Source organism: Sceloporus occidentalis, unplaced genomic scaffold, assembly GCF_023333645.1.
Source record: "Sceloporus occidentalis isolate IW3139 unplaced genomic scaffold, rSceOcc1.0.p SCAF_4, whole genome shotgun sequence".
Lineage (NCBI taxonomy): Eukaryota > Metazoa > Chordata > Lepidosauria > Squamata > Phrynosomatidae > Sceloporus > Sceloporus occidentalis.
In genome coordinates, this window is record NW_028316984.1 from 93,639,034 (window position 1) to 93,663,003 (window position 23,970).

At 39.5% G+C, this 23,970-nt stretch overlaps 1 protein-coding gene across 1 annotated transcript in view; it reads left to right on the forward strand.

Annotated features, from left to right (window-relative positions):
* Positions 1-23,970, forward strand: part of MUC2 (mucin 2, oligomeric mucus/gel-forming) — an 87,271-nt gene that overhangs the window by 57,531 nt on the left and 5,770 nt on the right. Inside the window, exons 35-48 of the mRNA XM_089523094.1 lie at positions 4,653-4,684; positions 7,147-7,321; positions 9,244-9,491; positions 11,599-11,782; positions 13,741-13,939; positions 16,275-16,459; positions 18,048-18,117; positions 18,719-18,819; positions 19,024-19,055; positions 19,796-19,976; positions 20,306-20,410; positions 21,062-21,102; positions 22,536-22,658; positions 23,875-23,970. Coding sequence (XP_089379220.1) covers positions 4,653-4,684; positions 7,147-7,321; positions 9,244-9,491; positions 11,599-11,782; positions 13,741-13,939; positions 16,275-16,459; positions 18,048-18,117; positions 18,719-18,819; positions 19,024-19,055; positions 19,796-19,976; positions 20,306-20,410; positions 21,062-21,102; positions 22,536-22,658; positions 23,875-23,970 — 1,772 coding nt within the window. The remainder of the gene's footprint in view (positions 1-4,652; positions 4,685-7,146; positions 7,322-9,243; positions 9,492-11,598; positions 11,783-13,740; positions 13,940-16,274; positions 16,460-18,047; positions 18,118-18,718; positions 18,820-19,023; positions 19,056-19,795; positions 19,977-20,305; positions 20,411-21,061; positions 21,103-22,535; positions 22,659-23,874) is intronic.

Below are 23,970 nucleotides of genomic sequence, written 5' to 3' on the forward strand. Positions count from 1 at the left end.
ATCTGTCTTGACCTCTTTCGCATCCCATTTTTTATTAACAAAGGTTACACATCCCCTCTTTTTCTTATCTGTCGCAGTTACAAAACACTTCCCCAATCTTGGGTTTCTTAAATACTTTAAGTCTCCCCTCCTAATCTTAGTTTCTTGTAAGCAAACCACATCATATTTCATCTTTTCTAATAAATGAAAAATCTGTTTCCTCTTCCTTTCCTTATTAATCCCCCCTACATTCCAGGATGCAACGATCAACATTTTTAACTATTACAAAAGAAGAAGAAAAAAAAAAAAGGGAGGGAGAGATTCAAACATAAAAGAAGTTAAATTCCTCTCTATCAAACCTTCTTGTTCTAGATCCAACTCCCCAGCAATAAGTCCTTTTCAGTAGTCAGTATGTTTTCCTTCGGATTTCCTTTAGTCAAATCACCTCCTCCTTCCAGCAGATCTTTCCCTTTTTTAGATGGGGTGAATTCTCTTGTAGCACCAAGAGAGGGGTTTCGTGTTTCTTCTTCTCCTTTTTCCTCGCTTTGGAGCAGTCTCTTATAAAACTCCTTTGCCTTGTCCAGTGAATTAATTTTAAATCGTCTCTCTCTAAACATAAAAACAACACCCTCTACATTTCCCCATCTATAACTAATATTCTTCCTCTGCAATAACGAAGTGAGAAATCTGTATTGCTGTCTTTGCTTCAATATAGGTAAAGGTAAATCCCTATAGATCTCCACTTCCACGTTGTCAATAAACAAGCTTTCATTAAAGTTTTTCTGAATAATCCTCTCTCTGATCCTTGCGTTGTTGAAACCAACTGCTATATCACGCGGCAACCCTTTTTCTTGGGCTACTTTAGAGGAAATTCTGAACAACTTATCAATTTGCACATTGAGCAGATCCACGGGGGAGTCCAAAAAATTTGCTAAAGCCGGGATAATTCTTTCTTCCAAATTTTCTCCTTCCATTTCTGGGAGACCTCTAATTTTTATAGCTCTATCTCGCTGTTTCTTCTCTTGCCCCCACAAGATTCTCTCTTCTTTGCTTTGTACTTTCGCTATCTCTTCAATTTTATTTTCCAATTCTTTCGTCTTCCTTATCGTCAGTTGGACTTCTTCCTTAATTTCTTTAAATTCAATATTCAGGCTATCAATCTTCTTCCCTAAGCCATGGATTTCTGTCTGCAATTCCAATCTTATTTCTTCCCTTAAGCTTTTCTGTTTTTCCCTTATCTCTGCCTTGAAAGACTTTTTGAATTCCCGTAGTTCCTCTAGTATTATTACATTTAAATCTTGCTGTTTATTTGACCAGTCTGTGGATTCCCTTCTGTTTCCCGAGTGTGTCCAACTCATATTATCCTTCTTACTTTTAGTTTGTCTCGTCTCCATCTGTTAAAGTAATAAGATTTTACTTTCTTTCGGGAAAAGAAAATGTTTGAAGTCCAAGAGCTGTAACAGAAGTCCGGAGAAAGCAAGACAGCTCTTTCTCTTTAGGGTTGAAAGACTTTCCGATATAAAAAACAAACGGAGTAATCCAAAATCTTTTTAAGGACGCAGACTCCAACAGTTGCTATACAGCTTCCAAGCCGTCCAACTTCATTCAAAGGAAAAAATGGCTCCGCATCTCATTTAGAGGGGAGTTTCCAGGTGTAATCAATGTAATCATAGTAATCAATCCTTCGTGCTTCAATCAGGTGGTTCAAATAAACCCAAGTTTTAGAGACTATTTCCTTAGTCTTTGCCAATTGCCAAATCATAGAATCATAGAATCATAGAATCGTAGAGTTGGAAGAGACCACTAGGGCCATCCAGTCCAACCCCCTGCCATGCAGGAAATCCAATTCAAAGCATCCCTGACAGATGGCCATCCAGCCTCTGTTTAAAGACCTCCAAGGAAGGAGACTCTATCACCCTCCAAGGGAGTGCATTCCACTGTCGAACAGCCCTTACTGTCAGGAAGTTCCTCCTAATGTTCAGGTGGAATCTCTTTTCCTGTAGCTTGCATCCATTGTTCCGGGTCCTGTTCTCTGGAGCAGCAGAGAACAAGCTTGCTCCCTCTTCAATATGACATCCTTTCAAATATTTAAACAGGGCTATCATATCACCTCTTAACCTTCTTTTCTCCAGGCTAAACATCCCCAGCTCCCTAAGTCGTTCCTCATAGGGCATGGTTTCCAGACCCTTCACCATTTTTGTCGCCATAGGGAAATATTGTACATAGGGAAATATTGGAGGAATCAAAAAAGTAAAGTTATTCCCATCAATCTTATTCTCCGCATTACCAGGGATAACCAGGTTCTCAAAGTCTCTCCTAGTTAGTCACCAATCCAGGTAAAATTCACGCCAACGAAGCCCTGCAAGGGTCAGTAACAGGGTTTCTTCCAACAAATAAAAGGTTGTAGCCAAGGCTGTCACCCGAAGGTTTGGCTCACACCGCGGCGGCTGCCTTGCGACCCTCACTGAGACCTCTTCTTCTCCCCGCGACGACTCCCCGGCGTGGGGGGGTGAAAAGGACTCTCGGGACCCCTGCAGGCCCTCGCCCCAAATCTCGCTCGGTTTGGGGACACTTCTGGCTCTCAATGGATGTAAATTGAGGCCTTAAACAAGTCCACAGTGGACCTACAGAGACAGAGTGAAGCTTCTTGCCTCCGTTCGCCTTGACGTCATGACCGGAAGTCTCGCTAAATGACAATTGACTTGAACCAGATGATGTTTTGTGAAAAGCTATTGCATGACTAAGTAGTCTAGTCACAGGGGTTTTTATGGTGAAAATGCACCAAAAATCATATTTTAAAAATATATTTAGAGTAGTTATAACCAACTCTTCATCTACAAATGGACAAAAAATAATGAGAAAAAGAAAATGTTGGTTTGGCCTTGTTTGGGTTTTCTTTGTTCTTGTTTTCTCCTCCCCTTCCCACACGGAATGATTTTCCTGAATTCAAAAGTTATGGTTTGTCACTATTTCTCAACAGATGCATGCATTTTGCATGCACATGTGGAGAGCAATATCAAGTCATTGGGCCACCCTCCTTCCTGAAGTACAGTCTGAGAACAGAACCTGTGTGCATGTGTATAATTACGAGTGTATCCACACTGCACGGTTATAGCACTCTGATACCATTAACTGACATGGGAACTCTCATGCTGTAGCTCAGGACAGGGCATTCCCAAAATTCTGCAGGGAGGAGCCATGACAGGTAAAGTGGTATCAAAGTGTTATAACTGTGTAGTGTGTGGCACTCTATATATATGCAGCCTCTCTACACAAGCAGGAGAGTTCCCCTCTCCTTTTGTGGCTTTTCTAATTTCTCTTTACTTAGATATCTGTGTGCAAAGGTTCCTGACACATGAACAGTATTATGAATTTAGAGAAGAGATTTCTCGATGAACTTACTTATTTTCTTTTTAAATCTCAAGGTACTGAAATCAGGAAATCTTTCCATTTTACATTAAAAAAACAACAGCCCTACACAAATATTTGCACATATCAACAATGAGTCATATTTCAGGACCAAGATGGAAAAGCTTGAAAGTATCTGAAATTAAAGACAAACCTGTTCCACACAATAAACTAATCCCTAACCCTCTCACCTTGCAGGATGTGTGTCCCATTATTAAAAACAATCTTTTATTTACTTTGAAGCATTACTTCTCATATTCAGGACCTATACAATCAGATTTTAAGTCAGGTAAGGCTGCATCAGCACTGCAGAAATAATCCAGTTTGACACCACTTTAACTGCCATGGCAAAATGGTATGGCGTTCTGGGAACCGTAGCTTTGTGAGACATTTAACCTTCTCTGTCAGAGATCTCTGGTACCACAACAAACTACAGTTCCCAGCATTCCATAGCATTGAGCCATATCAATTACAATGGTATCAAACTGGATCACTTCTGCAATGTGGATGCAGCTTAAGACGGGTTGATTTTGTTATACTCACTGTTTATCATCATTGAAGATTAAACTTTGCTTTGACTTGCTTATGTATTTTAACATAGTTTCTAAAAACATTAGTGTAGAGGTGTGACTATGCAGTGGTCTACAGAGCGTGGACTGAAGGTCGCCTCCAGTTAGAGATGCTTCAGAAATTTGAATTCATTCTTTATGAATTTCACTATATACTGATTCACACTCTACCCTAATGTTTTTAGAAATTATGCTAAAATAAAAAGATATGTATTAAGAGATAAATTTTTCTGCAGGTATAAGTAAACATATAGATTGATTTAGAAATAGAATAGAAGAACACATGCACAACTGATACACAGGGGAATTTCCTAGTTGTTTACCAGTTTCAGTAGTGTCATTCCACTAGAAAAAGTAGCATTGGCCTTGCAAAATCCACTTCTGGATTATATGCAGAAAGGTAGCAATCCCACAGATTTTTCAGATGAGCAGATGGTTGAAGGACTGGTTGTAGAAACAATTATGCCAGTGGTAGTATTACCATATGCTACAAGAATAAGTACAATTTCTGTTCAATGCTGTATACTTATTCCTGTGGTCTTTAGTCATACTGCCAGAATCTAGTTGCAGCACTGCTGTGCAGCTAGAAAAAACAATGTAGTCCATTTGCCTGCTGTTGTCCTCTTCAAATGTTATGCTGGATTTATGTTTTGGTTTCTAAAGGTCTTATTAACACTTGTTTTTTTCAAAATCTAGGTGAAGTAATAGAGATGGGCTTTCATAGAGAGGTGTGTTTTCTTGCCAATTGCTCAATCTATTGTGAAGTAGAGTATACCTATTGGCCTTGTACTACTACTACAACAACAACAACAACAACAACAACAACGCCAACTACAACTACAACACCCACACCCACAACTACAACCACTACTACACCCACCCCCTCAACCACAACAACTACATCCACAGCTACACCTACGACTACAACAGAAGGAACCACAACCACAACCACAACAAAACCCACAACCACAACAGAGATAACTACAACCGTAACTATACCCACAACCACACCAAAAATTCCAACTACAACAACTTCGTCACCTCCAACCACACATGGACCATGTTTAAATGGGACTGTTCAGGTTAGTAACTTTTAATTCTTAATTAAGCATTTTAATTAATTAAGAATTTTAATTAATTTAGAGCACTGCTTTTAATGTTTTCCTCCTTCAATGCCAAACCTTAAACTCCTTTTTGAAACATTGCAAATCTAGAAAGAATCAAAGTTTATGCAAGAACCATTGAAACGAAAATTGCCTTTATTATGTGCATGTTATTTATTGTGTATTTCTTATTCAGCAGTTCTAGTGTCAACCCATTCCCTTTGGGTTGGAAAGGGTGAGTTCACATTGGTATGGGCCCTTATTCAAACTGCAAGAGAGGCAATACCAGTCCACCCCTTTCAAGTTTTTTTAAAAACCATAATTAAATTGAATTGTAAAGAGAATAATACAGAATAATTGTAAAGAGAATAATTTGAGCATCTGTGGGTGGCAAGCCTGTGTTGTCCCTAATGGCAGTTTGTGCATGTGGCTATGCCACCATTAGTGACAACCCCTGTTGTCTGCAGGGGTGGTGTGTGCATGCAGACACACTGTTATTGGGGACAATAGGAGTTCAAGTAAGCCCTGTCCCATTGTTCCTAATGGTGGTGCAGACACATGCATGCACCACCACTGGGGACAACGAGGGCTGTCCCTAATGATCGCGTGGCCACAAGCATGCACCACTATTGGGGACATCCCGAACTTGAGCATCCTCAGATTTGGGTGTCTGCATGGATGGGGTCTGGATAGATCCCTGGCAGATACTGAGGTCCCACTGTATTGATTTTGCATAGAAAAAAATAAATATAAATAAAGCTTTTATTTATATTCCGCTTATTTGTAAGAAACAATCAAAGTCGCTTCCAACAATTAAAACAGATGTACAAAGATAACAATAATACAAATATATACAACCCCCCTTAAAAGGAATTAAACTGTTCTAAGAATAAAATTCAAACATTAAAATCAATACATTTATATTAAAATCACACAATATCATAGCGAACAAGCAGTGGGCAAACTCATCATGGCTGGGATTGTACAAATACAGAATACTCCAAGTATGGGGAATCTATATGTAGCTGGGGGCTACTCCAGGAAGGCCTGCTGGAAGAGATCTGTCTTGACCATTTTTTAAAAAGCTAATTGGATATTTGGTAGATCTCATCCGGCATAGGGTGGGAGCAACAGCAGAGAAGGTCCTCTGGGAGGGCGCCTTCAGTTTAGTTTTTACTGGGGTTTATGGCGATAAATTCCTTCCAGCCTGATCAAACTTGGTGACTAAAGCTAATGTAAGCATCAAATATGTAAGCTTAAGTGATTTTTTTTTTTAAGGGTGTACTGGTAGTACGAGGTGGGAGCCAATAGGACTGTTTTTTTCCCTGATGACTTTTCCTGATAGACATACCCTCCCTGCAGCTACTGTTCCTGGTGTAGTTACACTGTCCAATTGGTTTGGACCGGAATCCAGATTTTGATCAGAATTTGATAGATTGATGGTAGAAAATTGTTGTTAAGACTATACAAAGTATTGCTGGATAAGGTAGATCTAGCAACCTTGGGCAGGATGTTGGGAGGTGGCTTTTGTATGAATTAGAAAAGCATACATCCTATAGAATTGTGGACTTTGTAGTTTTGTGAGGCAGTAGAGCTCTCTGGCTGAAAATTCTAAATACTCTTCCCTAAACTGTGAGTCCCAGGATTCCATATGATGTTGCCAAAGCAATTGAAGTGAAGACATAACACTATAATTGTGTATCATGAAAGAGTCCTTGGTTCTTTCCAGTTGGGTTGAGCTACAAGTTCAATCATTGGCAGACAGCATGGGAACCAAGATGGGGGAAAAACAGACCATGAGCTGAACTCTTACACTTGTAGAAAAAGGTTTCTAATTTTGTGACCCAGATGAATCAAACTGTTTTGCACTCATTTGGATCTTAGCTATCATATGATATTATGCTTTTAAAAACCCAGAAACTTGAATGTGCATATAACTGTGAAGGTCATATATTGACTGGGGAATTTGGTTAGTCTTCCAGTCCATTATTATATGTTTGCATAAATTTATGTGTGCAGATATTTAAATATATATTTCAATATATGTAAAGTGTTACATATTTTTTCTCTGCTTTTTCAAAATGCAGCCAGGAGAGAAGTGGTGGATATGTGAATGCGTCCAAGCCATATGTATTTCAGATGATAAATGGGTGATGCTTAATGTAACATGCGAGCCACCCCCCAAGCCTCAGTGTGCCAATGGGCTTACCCCTGTGCGTGTAATAAATGAGGATGGGTGCTGCTGGCACTGGGAATGTGACTGTGAGTTTATATATAAAATTTATTTGATGTTCACTCAAGTGGTTCCAGTTGATACAGAAAAATGATTGTACTGAACATAGAATGTAATTTGACAAGATATTCATTCTCCTCTTTGGCAGTTAATTTTGACTTAAAGCTGCAATTGGGATTTTCTTTGTTAGTTATGTGGATTTCACATGAAAGGAAGCAGAAAACTCTATCCAAGCCTCAGCCTCGTTCAGTGCCAAGAGGTAGTCCTGGAAGCATGCTCAGAATTTATGAAAAAAGGCATGCATTTGAAAATGTACCAAACAGAATGCCTTCCCGTGGTCCCAGAGCAAATGGGGCTTGGCGATATCTCCTATTTTAAAAATCCACCAAGAAGATGACCTAACAGTAGAAATGCCATTCAAATGCCACCATCCCTTCATGGTGGCAGCATCTTTTCTCATGACTGAATAGGCACCTTTCCCAATCTGTCTCATAATTAAAATAAATGTCAGGTCAGCAATCTACACAGAGACACATATGCTCTATTCTCATTTAGCACAGCTTCCTCCTTCAACAAGAGGCAACACCTTGTGCAAATGTGGTGATAGTACATATTAGCATCTGTGCATAGAACTGATGGTTCAAATTCTTTTTGGTATTAGAAGACAACATTGACCATCTGCTTTTCTGCTGTGTCAGTGAAGTCACTGGTCTTTAACCATTGCATCAGATTTTCAGCAAAATTAAGAGTGGAAGATAGTGAAAATGGGATTTTTGAGGCTGCATCTCATTTACCTCCATCTTAGCTATCTTCACATCGAGGCAATGCAGGAAAACAAACCTGGATGGAAATGTAGGGAGGAAAAAGTATAAAGTCATATTTCTTTTCCTTTCAACATTTCCTATCCAAATTGCATAGTTGTGATGCTTTCTAAGATGAAATCGTATGCAAACTCTATTTCTCCTGCTGTAAGATGAAGCCTATTGATTTTTCAGAGTCATTAGTTAATTATGCTGTTAATGTGTAAACAACACTGCATTCCTCAAATTTCCACATACACTACAGGGTGTAAATAAACTTTTAAACTGAGACATCTTAAAAATATTTGCAAGGCTGCTTGTTATAGCCAAACCTTTAATATTCTCATGTAATTCCTGCTAATACTGTCAAGTTTAGCTTCCTGTCATCACAGAGCTTGTAAGAGTTTGTTGTTGTTGTACCAAATTCAGAGAGAGAGAGAGAGAGAGAGAGAGAGAGACTCCAGCTGCATTTGTACTGCAGAAATAATCTGGTTTGACACTACTTTAACTGCTGTAGCTTCATGCTATGGTACTCTTTAAACTGTAGTTTGTTGTGGCACCAGAAAAGAGCTGGTGGTGGGGTTCTGTTGCCACAACAAACTACAGTTCCCAGAATTCTATAGTATGGAGGTACAGCAGCTAAAGTGATGTCAAACTGGATTATTCCTGCAATGTGGAGGTAGCCTCAGCCTGCAATCCTATTGATTGGTGTAATTAGACCAGCATAGGTCTCAGTGCAGAAGCAGTGGGGGAGGCAACAGCATGGAACATCATCTCTGCCAAGAGAGCAAGCCCTATTGGCTCCTGAGCAGCTTGGGAGGCAGCAGAGCTGCTTTCTCTAGTGGTGGAGATGGCTTCCTCTATCTGCTTCTGTTGTGCACCCCCATGCCTTATGCTGATGTAACAGAAAATCAGGCCAGTGCAAGTCTCCAAGAGGCTTCCAAGTTCAGTTTTAGGGACCATTACTATCATTAGTGAGTGTAAGTTTATTTTATCCCAGGTTACTATTTGCATGTTAAAGTCCCCCTAGATTTTATGTCCATTGTAAGAGCTGCTAGGATATATTGCCCTTCCTCTTAGAAAGATTCTATTCATGTTTCTTCATGTGCTGCCGCACGAAAAATTTATCCAATTCTCTTGTCTTTCTGAAGGCTACTGCACTGGCTGGGGAGACCCACATTATGTGACATTTGACGGCCTCTACTACAGTTACCAAGGCAACTGTACTTATACCCTGGTGGAAGAAATTCATAAAACCATTGACAACTTTGGAGTGTACATTGATAATTACCATTGTGATCCACGGGAAGTTGTGTCCTGTCCACGCACACTCATTGTAAAGCATGAGACCCAAGAAGTGCGAGTAACAACAGTCAGAATGATCCCTATGAAAGTAGAGGTATGAATGAAATGGCTTACAGTTCAGCATGGAATGGATGTTGAACTTTAAAAATAGTTTCTAATTTTGTCTTCCTATAGCAGGCACTTATATATAGCATGCAGAATGCCTTATAGATACTTTACAACTACTTTCACAGCGTTCTTCTGAATCAGACCATTAATATGAACAATCCTATTTTAGAGGTGGAGAACTGAGATAAATAAATCATGATCTAAAGTTTCCTTTCATGAAAACATGTTCAAGATCTCTCCTACACTCTGTTATTTCAGATACAACTCTGGCCACACATCCCCATTTAGCTTGACTACCAATGTGGGCACTAGAATGCTCCTGGAGTCTTTGGTTAGGCAAAGAGTAATGGGCATCCCATGTCCTGCAATGGGCTACCCATCTTACTGGTTGCTTACAATCTCAGAACGAATCCTTTTCCTCATCTCCAAGCTTGCTCTGACACTACAGCAGCTCAGGAGTCAGGATAACCTTAGGCCAAGGCCTTTCCCTTGTTTTATTTCTTACAGGCATATCTTCAAGCAGTGCCCATTTCCCATTCCTTTTCTTACCTCCATAACTATGGCTACATAAATAGATGTCTGTTCTTGAAAAGAAGCCATCCTGGCTTCTGAGGGAGAGAGGGGTGGGCCAATCCCACCAGGCCTCCCCAAAGGAACTGGGCCCTTCCCAGAAGACTTCTGGCTCCATCCTCCACTCCTTTCCCCTTTTGTGTCATGTCTTCTTAGATTGTAAGCCTGAGGGCAGGGAACCGTCTAATTAAAAGATTGTATGTGCAGTGCTGTGTAAATTTACAGCACTTTATAAATAAAGCTTAATAATTTTTTAATTTAATATTGGGTCCAAGCTATCTCAGAGACTGCCTCTTCCCATACAATCCTCCCCGCGCTCTCCGGTCCTCCCGGAGGGCTTTCTCTGTTGTCGCCCCCAGGCTCTGGAACGGCCTGCCGGATGAGATCCGTCAATAACATCTTTGGACAGCTTCAAAAAGGCTGTCAAGACGGATGTCTTCAGGCAGGCCTTCCCAGATTGAAATATCCCGGCCTCAGGATCTCAGGATTTCCCCCCTCCTCAGTAATGTCTCCAAAGCCCCCTTTTCTTTAGAACTGAAGTTGCAGTGGTTTATTGGTTGGTATTATTTTGTTTAATTTATTGTTATTTTAACTAGTTATTGTGGTTTTAAATTAGATATATTGTTTAATAACTTTTTAAGGGGGGAGGGAAATATATTGTTTTTATGCTGTATGTTATTTTAATGTTGTAAACCGCCTGGATTGGTTCGCCACAGGGCGGTATATAAATAAAAATTTATTATTATTATTATTATTATTATTAATAATAATAATTTTTTTTCTGGGTGGGGGGGGTGCATCACCTATGGTAATGTCATAGCCTCCTCCTGGTTAAACACCAGAAAGGATCTGTCCACAAATATCAGCTAGATTGCACTTTCAGGAATTCATCTGAGACAGCTCTAACCTCATTCCTTCAGTATAGATCTGGCTTGGCAATGTGGTGTGGCTGGAGAAGCATTTGTTTTGGCGATAAGCCTGAGGGTCCCACCATTTCATTTCATTTCATTTTTAATTAAATAATTAGCCTTCTTTCCCCCCATTTTTACAGTTCTTGTTTATGGATTATACAAATCTATAAACTATTTTCAAATTTAAATGTATAGCATTTTATTCTTATGCTTATTCTTTATGCTTATGCTTAATATTATGTTGCAAAAAGAGAGCTTTTGTGCAAGTTCACACTTCTATGTGCAAAAATTTGTTATATGAGCAAAGTCATTTTTCTCAAAAGAGCTATGAATTATATTTAAAAATCTCAAGGCAGTTCATCATTTCTGAATGGGTGAGGTATTGGTTCACTGGATATTTTCAAAATATCCTTTATATTATGATAGTTTAATAGTTGCTTTATTTGTTCCAATGGATAATAAAAAGCAAGAAAACTGATTACCTAGAACAGTTAATCTTTCATTTTATTTGAATTCTGCCCTGTTTCTATATTTCAATGTAGGCTGAGACAAAACCTATTTCCTATAAACATTATATGTAACTTATCTATATCCTTTCCTTCCTTTAAACAGGTGACTGTGAATGAAGTAGTTGTGGCATTACCTTTCCGAAAATATGGTGTCTACATTTATGAGTCAGGTCTAAACTATCTGGTGGAAATTCCTTTATTGGGAGTGAATATAACTTACAATGGCATATCCTTCACTATTAGACTGCCCTATCGTCTATTTGGCCACAATACCCAGGGACAATGTGGTAAGGATTATTTTGCCTGTGCTTTTAAAATAACATGTTGGAAACTGAATCATAAGAAAAGTATTTGACATACAAGGGGTGGACTTTCTTGCCTAGGGATATAATTCTTCACTAGGTTTCTTCTCAAAGGTTCTTGAAGTTGTGCACCTTCAAGTCATTTCTGATTTATAGAGGCTCTAAGGTGAAACTATCACAGTGTTTTCTTGGCAAGATGTGCTTATAGGCAGTTTTCCTTTGCCTTCCTCTGACTTGCCTAAGGCCACTCCATGGGTTTCCATGGCCAAACAGAGAGTTGAATCTTGGTTGCCATAGTCATATTCCAATGCTCAAACCTCTAAACTATGCTGGCTACAACAAGTCATTTCAGCAATTTTCTTCCTGCTGTGAAAAAGCCACACAGTTTTTGAAGGCTATTCACAATTTGTCACTTATTCTGCACAAAATTTACATGTGCTTGTTTTGCATAGAAGCAGCATTTTCTCCATGGAAAACAGCATTTTTGGTGTGAAAAATAATATTTAATGCAGAAAGATTCATTATTATACAGAAAATGCTATTTTCTGTACAACTCAACCATGTGTAAATTTGATACAGAAAAAATCCCAATGACATCCCTCTATGCACAGAAAACAGCATTTTCTGCCCATGAATTAATATTTCTACGTTGAAGTACTATTTTTCATGCAGAAAAAAATGTTCTCTGTGCAAAACAACCATGTGGTAATTTTGCACAGAACAAATGTGTTGAACTGTGAAGATTCTTATCAGTCCAGGATTCTTCGCATCAGATTTCCCAAGACTTGAAATACATATTTGTTTATCATTTTCTGAATATTTCTGAATATTCTTTCCATTGCTATTCTTGCCCATATCAAATATTATTCCCAATAAGAATAAACCCATTAGATTTACACCAGTGTTGACTTACTTCTCAATAATTGATTTAATGGGTCTGCTCAGGTTAGGTTTAACTATAGGATTTGAGATTACATTCACACACAACCAACTGAAGTAATGATAATAACATGAGCTGGCATCCTGCTATTAAATTATAATGGTGTAAATCAGATGTGCAACATCACAATTCACTCACAGAAATCCAAATCCTGTTCCAACTACACAATAAAAGCTTCCCCCCAAAATTTGCCTGGTAAGCTCCCAACAGACATTTCCATGTTGTGTATTGGGGGTTCAGTGGAGGTGCATCTAACTATTTTCCTGTGTGTTCCAAGTATGTCATTTTCAGGGACTTCCCGACGACCCCCAGAGATCCCAGCAGATGCTCAGCACAATATATATAGCTAAGGAAAACAGTTGGATGTATCCCTGTGACCCAGCACTCTCTGATAACATGGAAATTTCTGGGGGGTGGGGAGTGACTGTTTACAAGCTGGGTTTGGGTGGATTAGTTTTGAGACAGAGACTCCTGATGTACTTGTGTTTCTGACATTTTGTGCAAGCTACTTCATTTTTTCCAGTTATGGAGTTAGATCCAGAGTTAGGTGCATGCAGATAGGCTGGTTAAATCAGCTCTTATCCAGTTTTCTTCAAACATTGCAAAAGGGGTTGGAAAGTGAAGTGAACTATGGCCAGGGACAGCATATGGTCTGAACATCAGAGAATAGGCTCCCTCTGCAATAGGGGAGTGAGGTGCCCCACCACCTACTTGCTCCATCACAAGTTGTGTATGTTGACAGTTGTTTTGTGCAAATTGGGAGTAGTAGACATCTTCTATAACTGCTGTTCTTCTATTCATAGAAGACAACTCAGTCTAGCCTATGAAAATTAGTTGAATGGGAGCAAAACCACACACCTGGTAGAAGTCGCAAAGTCCTATGCTATAGGTTAAAGGTTATTGTTCCATCAGCCCTTTTTTAGTGTGGTTATTACGAATATAAATATGTACCCACCATAAATATGTTCCCCCCATTAACTCATCTGCCTGTCATCAATCTTAGGCACCTGCACCAACAATACAGCAGATGACTGCATGCTACGCAATGGAGCCCTTGCAGATAACTGTGAAAAAATGGCAGATGACTGGATTGTCAATGATCCCAACAAGCCTGAGTGCCCTCACCAAATAACAACAGCTCGCCCCCCAACTAGGCCACCCCCCTGTAAACCTTCTCCACTATGTGAGCTTATACGTGGCAGGTAAGAGTATTAATTATTTTCATTTCTAGTATTTACTTTAGTTTAAATTAGTGTTTGGTCCTAATTGCATTTTTGAGTCATTTTATTTTAGAATTTTATTTAGTGTTGAAATGTTTTATTTGTGACAAGTGACTTGTTGCTTAAGATGTGTGGGTAGGGTATTTTGCAACTGTTATTATCCCCTACCACTTGTAATTATCTCCTACTGGATAGTAACTTTTTGTTACTGATACACATGCTTTAAAATAATCACCCTGGGCCCTTATACTTCATATGGCCATCACATGCCCCCTTTTCATTCTTTGCCTGCTTTGGGGCCCCAGAACTGGTAGCTGAAAGGATTCTCACTGTCATCATCCATGCTACTGAAAATTATGGCAGTTTCAATTCATATGTCTCTCTCCATCAGGAAAGGAAGTAGACATTGCATTGCTCTGTTATGGAAGGGCATCTGCTACAGTTTCCTGTATCACAGGCTTAGAACATGCTGCAGAAATAATCCAGTTTCTGTTTTAACTCCCCTGGCCCAGTGCTAAGGAATCCTAGAAACAGTTGTTTATTGTGGCAGCCTGAAGTGTTCCTGGATCTGTCACTCCAAATGACAGCCCAGATTGATATGACAGTCATGATTGCTTATTATCAGTTTTGGCTGTTATGCCAACTGCACCCTTTCCTAGAATTGGGGGATATAAAGATGGTACTGCTGCAATGCACTGTGCACTGGGCTACCTCTGTACCAATTTCAAAAACTTCACTTAGTTCAAATATGGCAGCCAGATTGGTTACTGGTACATCTAGAAGTGGTGATATTACACCAATATTAAAATCAGTCCACTGGCTGTCAATTAGTTTCCAGGCAAAGTACAAAATGTTGGTTATTACCTTCAAAGCTCTACATCATTGGTACTCAGATTTTCCTCCTTAGGACCTCGCTTTACATCTACATGTGGCCATTGCACCACCCTCCACATGATGTAGCATATGAATAAAAATCTTTTTCTTATTTAGTGTGCATATTTTCATTCACACATTCATGTATATTTACATTTAAACGTTTTATAAGGAAATAACATTGTTCAAATGAGAACAGTTTTATTTAAGTAAATTCAGTATATACATGTATAAATTTTACCCATAAAAGACTTCAGAAGCATGACCTCCATCTTGTGTTCCCTTTGAGTAACTTTCACCCCCCCCCCTTGGGGTCCTGCCCCACTGTTTGAGAACCACTGCTCTACATGGTTTGGGTCCAGGTTACCTACAACATCACCTTCTCCTGTATAATCCACCCCATACATTTAGGTCCTCTGTAAGACTTCTACTTAGTCAGCCAAAAGTAGGCAGACTGTTACCTACAGGACATTTTCTTTAGCTGCCCTAGACCGTGGAATGACCTGTTGGAAGAGATTTGTCAGCTCAAGATGCTGTCTGTGTTTAAAATGACAGTACAGGCCAATCTTCTCTGGCAGGCCTATCCAGATTATTTTTAAATTATGATTTATAGAGTATTTATTGATGGATTTTAAAATGTATTAGTTTTAAAATGTTACATGTTGTATTATTTCTTTTTGTTTCCCACCTTGATCTGCAGGGAGAGGTTGGTAAGAAATACTGCTATGGCTGCTGCTGCTGCTACTACTACTACTACTACTAACAATAATAATTTGCTACTAGTTATAATTATTGCATATTCACATTTATTTAAATATATATATATTTGAAAACTGTCCAAGTGATCCATGGTGGGGTAAATTAAAAAGATTTTGTCCTGGAAGCCAAACATTCCAACTAATGACCTAAATGAACAGAGATTCAGAACCTCCCTGATAGAGTTTGGGTTCTCACCATCTGGGCTCTCTTTTTAACTTCAGGGAAGATGTATTCAGCATTCTGGAATGAAAGCATAATGTGTATAGAACCCAGTTATCCTCTCTAGTAATTTTAAACTATGAACTAAGGAGTATTGGCCCAAGGAGCATTAGATGTCCTAAGCCTGCTCATCAGCTTCCCCCTGGCCTTACCTCAGGGCAACAATCAGAGATAAGGGATTCTCTTCATCTCTCCCATGCTGCGATTAGATCTTTAAAGGCTCTCCCTCTCCATTGGTGTAAAGCCTAACTGGAGCTTGGAGGACACTGGAAGCTGTACCGAAGAGGGAAGAGCTAATCCTCTCCTCTCAAATGAAGCAAGCATCAATCTATCTTCACTTCAAAGAGTTTAAAAGAATGTTCTCCTGTCTTCTTGTAGTGTGAAGCTCATATAGTTAATGGTTTTGTTGAAGTAAGTACAAACCATTCTGTTTCTAATGTGCTTTATTTTTTTTCTCTCCATCTAGTGTTTTCCAGAAATGTCATGCTGCTGTCGATCCTCGCTATTACTATGAAGCTTGTGCATTTGACAGCTGCTTTGTTCCTGACCGTAAGATGGAATGTGCAAGTCTTCAGATCTATGCAGCAACCTGCGCAGATCAAGGTGTCTGCATTGACTGGAGAAGCCACACCAGTGGCTCATGTTGTAAGTGCATCCCTCTAAATTTGGATTTCCTGCATGGCAGGGGGTTGGACTGGATGGCCCTTGTGGTCTCTTCCAACTCTATGATTCTATGATTCTAAAGTTCATCTGGAAAAGTTAGAATGACAGTAGAGTTACTGTGCATGTCTTCACAAAAAAACACCCCCTCATAGAGTGTTTAGTGTCTTAGTACCAAAAGCACAGTGCTGATGAACCTATGATCTGGTGTCAGGATTTGCAATCCTCATGCCTTTTTCTGGGTGGACTGCATAGCCCATGCTTCTATGTAACTTCTACAAGAGCTGAATGTGATTGTTTAACTGGATGGTTTATAGGAATGAACCAAGTACTTAGTTATAAAGCCAGCAAACTAATTCTGCTTTCTATCCTATAATGACAGAGATGCCCCTCTCAAACTTTATCAAAATAGGTACTTACTGAAAAAATAAGGACAGTAAATGTCATCAATGTAAAGCAAACAATGAAGCTCTTGATTACTTTATTAGTTCATTTGGCAAGATTGCACAGACTGAATATAAGAAATGTCATGATAATGTAGTTTGATGGTACACTGGATCCTATACAAAAAGTATAATTTACCATCTGCAAAAAACTGATAAGAACACAACCTCCCTAATTGTTGAAAATGGCGAGGCAGAACTTTTATGGGACACTAACATTAACACTGATAAACTGATAAACAATGACAGCATAATATGCCAGACATAATTGTGGTTGAGAAAAAGAAAGTTTGGATTAGAGATGTCACAATCCAAAGAGAAAATAGAATTGTAGGCAAAGATAGGGGAAGGTTATGAAATATCAAGATCTGCAAATTGAGATTCAGCACATCTAGAAAAAGGCAGCTGCTGTTGTTCAAGTGGCAATAAGTGCTCTACGAAAAATTCCAATTCCAAATGACAACCATATGGATGAAATTGCCGCAACAGGATTGCAATAGTGCAATTACAAAAAGAAATACTGCTTAAACATGCCATGTTATCTAATGTTATCTGATTCCTACATTCTTGGATAGGATCCAAATCTATGATGATCCAAGTTTCCAGTCACTAACATCTGGTAGACAGTGAAACCTATTATGAATTATTAATGTTATTAGTATTACTAGTCAAATGCACTGTCAATTAGAATGAAATTTAAGCCAATAGTAATGGGGCAGCAGGAATGTTGGGGTGGATAGGGGAAATGTCATTCTAATCTCCCTCTTCTTTTTTCTGTTACTTCTTAATAGCACTGGATGGGCTTTTTCCAGGATGCAAAATGACCCTTTCTCCTCATGAAGGCAGCCTAAGGCCTAGTGGAGGAGAGTGCTACCAGCTATCATAACTTGTCATTGAGAGAGAAGTTAGAGAGAGAAGAGTGTAAATGGGCTGGATTATCTCAAGTGTTCCCACTCATTAGTCTTGCACCCTTTCCTCTCCCTCTCACCCATTGGCTTCCTGTTCACAATAAAAAGTTGTGGCATGTTGTCATGGCTGAAAATTGTCAGCATATAGAAATAAATACAAATATTGCTGAAAATATTGATCTTGCCGATTCACTAATTTTGTTCTCTCTCTCTCTGTTTTAATTCTAGCCATTCAGTGCCCATCTAACAAAGTTTACAAAGCATGTGCTCATTCTCTAGAAGAAACTTGCAAATCAGGGTAATTATTTTCCTAAAAGTAAAATTACTATTTACCTGAAGGGAATGATGTGATAAATTCACGGTGCATTAGTATATATAAAATGCAGTTGAGTTCCTGTCTTCTCACTGATAGTCCCCCAAAGACAATATTTATAAGCACTGGAAGTTTTGAAACTACTATGTCTGGCCTGGAGATCACAAATTTATATGGTATATTTATATAACAGTGTGCAAATCACACATTCATCTAGCGAGGGATCTAGTACATATGTTGATGAGGCCACACACACGCTGCACCTATGGGGTAATATATAGCTTCTGCCAACCTAGCAGTTTGAAAACATACCACTTTGTTGGGAAGGTAAGCAGAATTCTGTGCAATCATGCTGGCCACATGATCACAGAGTAGTCTCTGACAACGTTGGCTCTTTGGCTTAGTAATGGAGATAAGCACCGCCTGCTATGGTCAGACACGACCTGACAACCTTGTCAAAGGGGAATACCTTTACCTTTAATATATGATTCAGGTATTAAATGGGTATGTTTATACAGACGTAAGCTCACTGATCATAATGTATATGGGAATAATCCTGATTTTTTGAAATATTCATATCTTCTAGTATAATAGGGCATAACCAAACACAACTAAGAGAAGGCTGTTTCTGCCCTGATGGGACAACACTTTATGATGATGGTGTAGATGTCTGTGTGAAAACTTGTGGTAAGTTTTGGTTCTAATTCTTGTTTCAAACATATTTAGGTCACAATCCTATTCCATTTTACTCAGAAGTAAATCCCTGAAACTCAATGAGACTTACTTTCAAGTAGGCATGCAAGTGTTATACTACAAATCATTTCAGTAACTGGCTAGCCACCATTGGGAATTACAGCAATTGTAATGGTGTTTTTCTCTACTCTCTTTCAGGATGCGTTGGCCCAGATAATGTACCCAGGAAGGTAAGCCACAAATGTCTGTTTCCTTCTGTGCTCACTTTTTGCAAAGCATACTTTTATTTTGCATTATGTTTCCAACTATTTGGAGAAATTTATCATATGAAATCCACAATAATAAAAGAGTGTAGCTTAATTTGGACTGAACAAAGATTGCCCACAAGCATTCATGGTACCTTTTCAGTTTTTCATGGAAGGGGAAGGGCATTTTTGAAAAATAAAATATCCATCAATGGACACAGCAATGGTAAAAATTACCATAGATGACAATAATGTCACTATATTTTCATGAAGGTAAGGTATAGTATAGTATAGTATAGTAAGGTATAGGTTTGAGCATTGGACTATGACTCAGGAACACTGTCATTTCTGAGTTAAAAAAATGCAGAGGACGGCTACCAGTAGGATATCAGTCCATTTTTATAAGTTATAATACTAAAGCAAAGGTGTGTGTGTGTGTGTTTTTAAAAAGAAAGTCCACTACCATCACCTTAGAACCTTACAAAATATTTTGCACCTGCCCCTATCCATTAATTTACTGCATTTTGAAGATCCCCATTTTTCTTATCCCTGAAAGCTCTTTATCAAGAATAAATGGACCAACCCCTTCTGCTCTCTTCTGAAACCCTGACAACAGTTATAGCTGACATTCAAAAAACTCCCTGAAGGATTGCACTAGGTTTTAATTGTGCCTCATACTGTGTTGGCATTTGTATCCTTATATGTTTACCTTTGCCCAATTCCAGTTTGGGGAGAAGTTTGAGTTTGACTGCAAAGACTGCATTTGCCTGGAAGGAGGCAGTGGCATTATCTGTGAGCCCCACAAATGCCCAGCAACAACCATTGAAGGACCATGTGAAGGAGAAGGATTCTACAAGATCACTGAAGTCAATCCTGATGACAAATGCTGTTCTTCTACTGTATGTGGTAAGTTGTCCTGGGTTGCCATTTGCAATTGAAATGCCTGTACTAGAGTGATAATACAGGAGTGCTAAACCCATGTATGGCCCCATGTCCTATTGCCACCTGTTTCAAGTGGTGGGATACAGTTGCCCATGTGGACAGACAAGCTAGATAGAGTTTGGGGCTGCCTCAAGTGAAAAAACTCCTAATTTGCTAACCATGGGAAAGATTACAACATTAAAATTATTTACAAGATACACAGCTGCTTTTATTTTGCAGAAATATTGGATAAGAATTATTTAGGGAATTTTTCAGTTATCCCTGCAATTTCATTTCTCCATTCTGTGTTACAGTATGCAATGCCACCGACTGCACAGCCAAGCCTCCTCATTGTGAAACTGGGTTTGAAGCTGTTGCTGAGACTCCTGAAGGTCAATGTTGCCCAGTTTATCAATGCAGTAAGTCTGTTTTAATTGTCTTTGGAAGAATGAAAATGACACTTGGGGGAAGGTTCAGCTTAATGCTCTACTCTTTAAGCATGTTTACTCAGTAGTAGGTCCATCTATTTGTAATGGAATTGATTTCCATGTTATCGTGTTTTGATTACATACAGCCTGCATACAATTCAGCAGAAGAAGGTACCAACCGGAACCACTGTTGATTATGAAAGGTGATCATCATAAGAAACTAGTGGTGCTGGTTGATTCCAAAGAGTTTTCTGGAAACTGTACCACCTTTAAGGATTTGCTTCCATCATTTCCTCCAAAATTGGTTGATTAGTACCTTCAATGGAAGATAGCTTTAACAGAAAAACAAGGTTCAGTCAGGTGGAGATTATGCAGCCTTCTGAACATTGTTGGACTGCAACTCCCCACAGACTTAGCCAGCAGCATCAGTGGTGAAGGATGCTGTGAGCTACAGTTCAACAACTTCTGGAAGGCCAGATTATTCCCACATCCCTGCTCTAGACTCTACCCTGTACAGGGTAGAGGAGAGCATGTTCAGGAGCTATATAAGAGGTTATAATTTTTAAATATCCAGCTGGTTGTTTTTTTAAAAAAAAAAAAAACCCTCCAGAGCTTTGAATCATTGCCTTTTCTTTTTTGCAGAACCCAAGGGAGTTTGTGTGCTTAATGGTAATGAATATAAGGTAAGATTTTTCTTCTTTCTTGAGGAGGAAAATGTGGGAGGAAATAAGTTGGTTCCCAATGTTATTTTCTGAGAAAAATATTGCAGAATGAATAATCATTTATCTGTTTTTAGAAATGAAAGGCTCAGTGTGAAGCAGGATTTGAAATTGCTGCTTAGGTTACTAAATATTTCATGTATCATATGCATCTGTTAGCAGCTCGCAGCACAATCCTATATATATCTACCAGAAGTCCTGTGAAATTCAATGCTATATTATGCATGGTACAGACCACGGAAAAGGGGCGGTTCACAGCTGCCCCTTTCCATGCTGGGTTGGTGGCAAGGCAGCTTCACTGGCAGCCCAGAGACCCCAACCCAGCGCTTTCCAAGGCCACGGAGAAGCAGCAAAATGCCGCTTCTTCGTGGCCTGGAAAGAGGTGTCCATGGGGCTTCGTGACCCCGGACACCCCGATAGGCATGGCGAAGAGGAGAAAGAGGCTGCCTGGCCCTTTCTCCTTTGCATCGCTGGCATGGCCATATACAGGCCACGCCAGTGATGCGTGTGCACAAAAGGAGCTCCATTTCAGAGCTCATTCCCGTGACACTGAAAGGGTACCCCAAGCGCCCTGCAGTGTCACAGTGGTGTCACACATGCACCGGTCCATGTGGAGGTGGTGTGTGTGTGACGCCATAATCACATATGATGTATGGACGGTGCACCTTCAAAATGGCGCCGTCCATATGAGCTAGGGCTGGGGAGCGTGTGGTTGCTGCACGCTCCCCAGCCCTAGTTTTGGCCCAAGGATGGTGCTTCTGCGCCATCTGTATCAGGCCTATATCTTCTTACTAGGGAACAAGTCCCATTGAACAGAATGGGATTTGCTTCATAAATGTACATGGGACAAATAGACCAAAGTTACCTATTCAGGAGACAAGACTTAAGGTTTTCTGCGGAAAATTAGAATTAATTTCTGCCACTAATAGCCATTGGCATATTATTACCTTTCTGTAGTAGTTTTACTAAGCTAATTTAATAGAGGTTGGACAGTTTATTTCTAAAATGTTCTTGTTACTCATTACAGTGTGATCTATTACTGTTATCAGTATTAATTTGCTGTACTACTTGTTAGTCTTCCTTTATATTCCATGACATTGGTTTTTTTGAGGGAAAAACTTTAGAGAATGTCATAGTTCCTCTAAAATGCCCCTTAAAAGTAACTTTTGAAAGTTACTAGAAAGCATTATGAATTACACCAGTAGCATAGCTCCACTCTTACTTATGTTATGGTTGTGATGCAACTTTATTATTCAGCCTCATTCTTTTCCCCTTCCCCCCAAATAACTAGTGACAAGTAACTATGCCATATGTCATTGTTGCTGTGATCTGATTTAACCACATGTGTTTCACATGATTGCATCACTAATATTTTGTTTTTTGCTCCTGTTTTCCAGCCTGGTTCTGAAGTCTTAGGAAGCAAGTGTCAGCAATGTTTGTGTACTTATGAGCAAGACAAGAGCACACTTCTGAATATCATCACCTGTGGCCATGTCCCATGCAATGTGACATGTGAAAGAGTAAGAATCAGCCATTTCACACACACACACACACACACACACACACACACACACACACACACGTGCAATATTAGCAGCTGCACCTATTTATGGAAGAATCCTGGGGTTGTCATTGTTCTGAAGAATTATCACCATTGACCAGAATCCTGTGTTGGTTTTCTGCTGATGGAACTTTTAAGATCATTGTCTTTCTGTTTCAGTTCCTTACTTGTGGGGTGTGAATAATAACACAGACTGTTTGTAGGGAAAAAAATAAAGTGCATTGCACAGAATCCATAATGCTATAAGTGCTGTAGGGAGGAACTGTATACTAATAGTTAACTCATTATTATGCTGAGCAGGAATCTTTTTGGCTACCAACAAGGCACCATTCATGGAGAAGGGACTATCAGCAGCCTCAAGGAGTGGGCTGTCCCTACCATAGCTGTAATGAGGTGGCTGCCTCAGGCAGCAGATGAAGAGTGGTGAGGTTTTGGCAGATAGAGCTGTGTGTGATACATTATCACATGGGATTAAAACCCCGGCTTACCTTTCCTGAATCAGTCCTGATTCGGGAGGCAGCCAGGTGTTGTTGCAAAGAAATCTCTGCTGAATTGTTGTCTGGGCCCATCCAGGATGCAGCCGCACCTGTAAGCTACTTTGGCGGTCATTTTTAGAAACCAGAAGGTTTTAACCCCATGAGATAGGGTCTGTTCTGCACTTCCTAATCTATCCTGCTGACTTGTGAACCAGTAGAAAATGCTGTCCTGTTACCAGATTTCAAGTGCCAGACTCATTGACTTCTGTGCATGAAATAGGAAGTTGTGAAAAAGGTTTTCCTTTCCTCTGGTGAAGATAGCTAGCTAGCTAGATAATCTGGAAAATACCTAGAAGTTGTGAGAAAGAAAACAAAAATAGCCAATGAAGAAGACCAAATATGCCCAGTGAGCAAAGACTGCTGACAGTTTGGAGGAAAGGGAACAGAACAGAAGTAAAGAAAAAGGTTGGCTGGAAGCTGAACACTCCACACTGCAATATTTTGCTGGAGATTTTACCTGTATATCATAATTGTGCACAGGCCAATACTACCATTGGGTACAGCGAAGTGGCAGCAAATGGTTAGTTATTTTGTTATTGCTTTCCCTTTGGCATGGTGTGTGTGCATACACTATTTATCACTTTACCCCAGGCAGAAAAATGTATTGGGCCAGCCCTGATTTTGTTTCCTTTTCCCTAGGGATATTCCCTTGTATTATACCCTGGTGAATGTTGTGGGAAATGCGTGCAGACAAGCTGCGTTGCACAAACGAGTGACAAAGTTCTTATCTTAAAA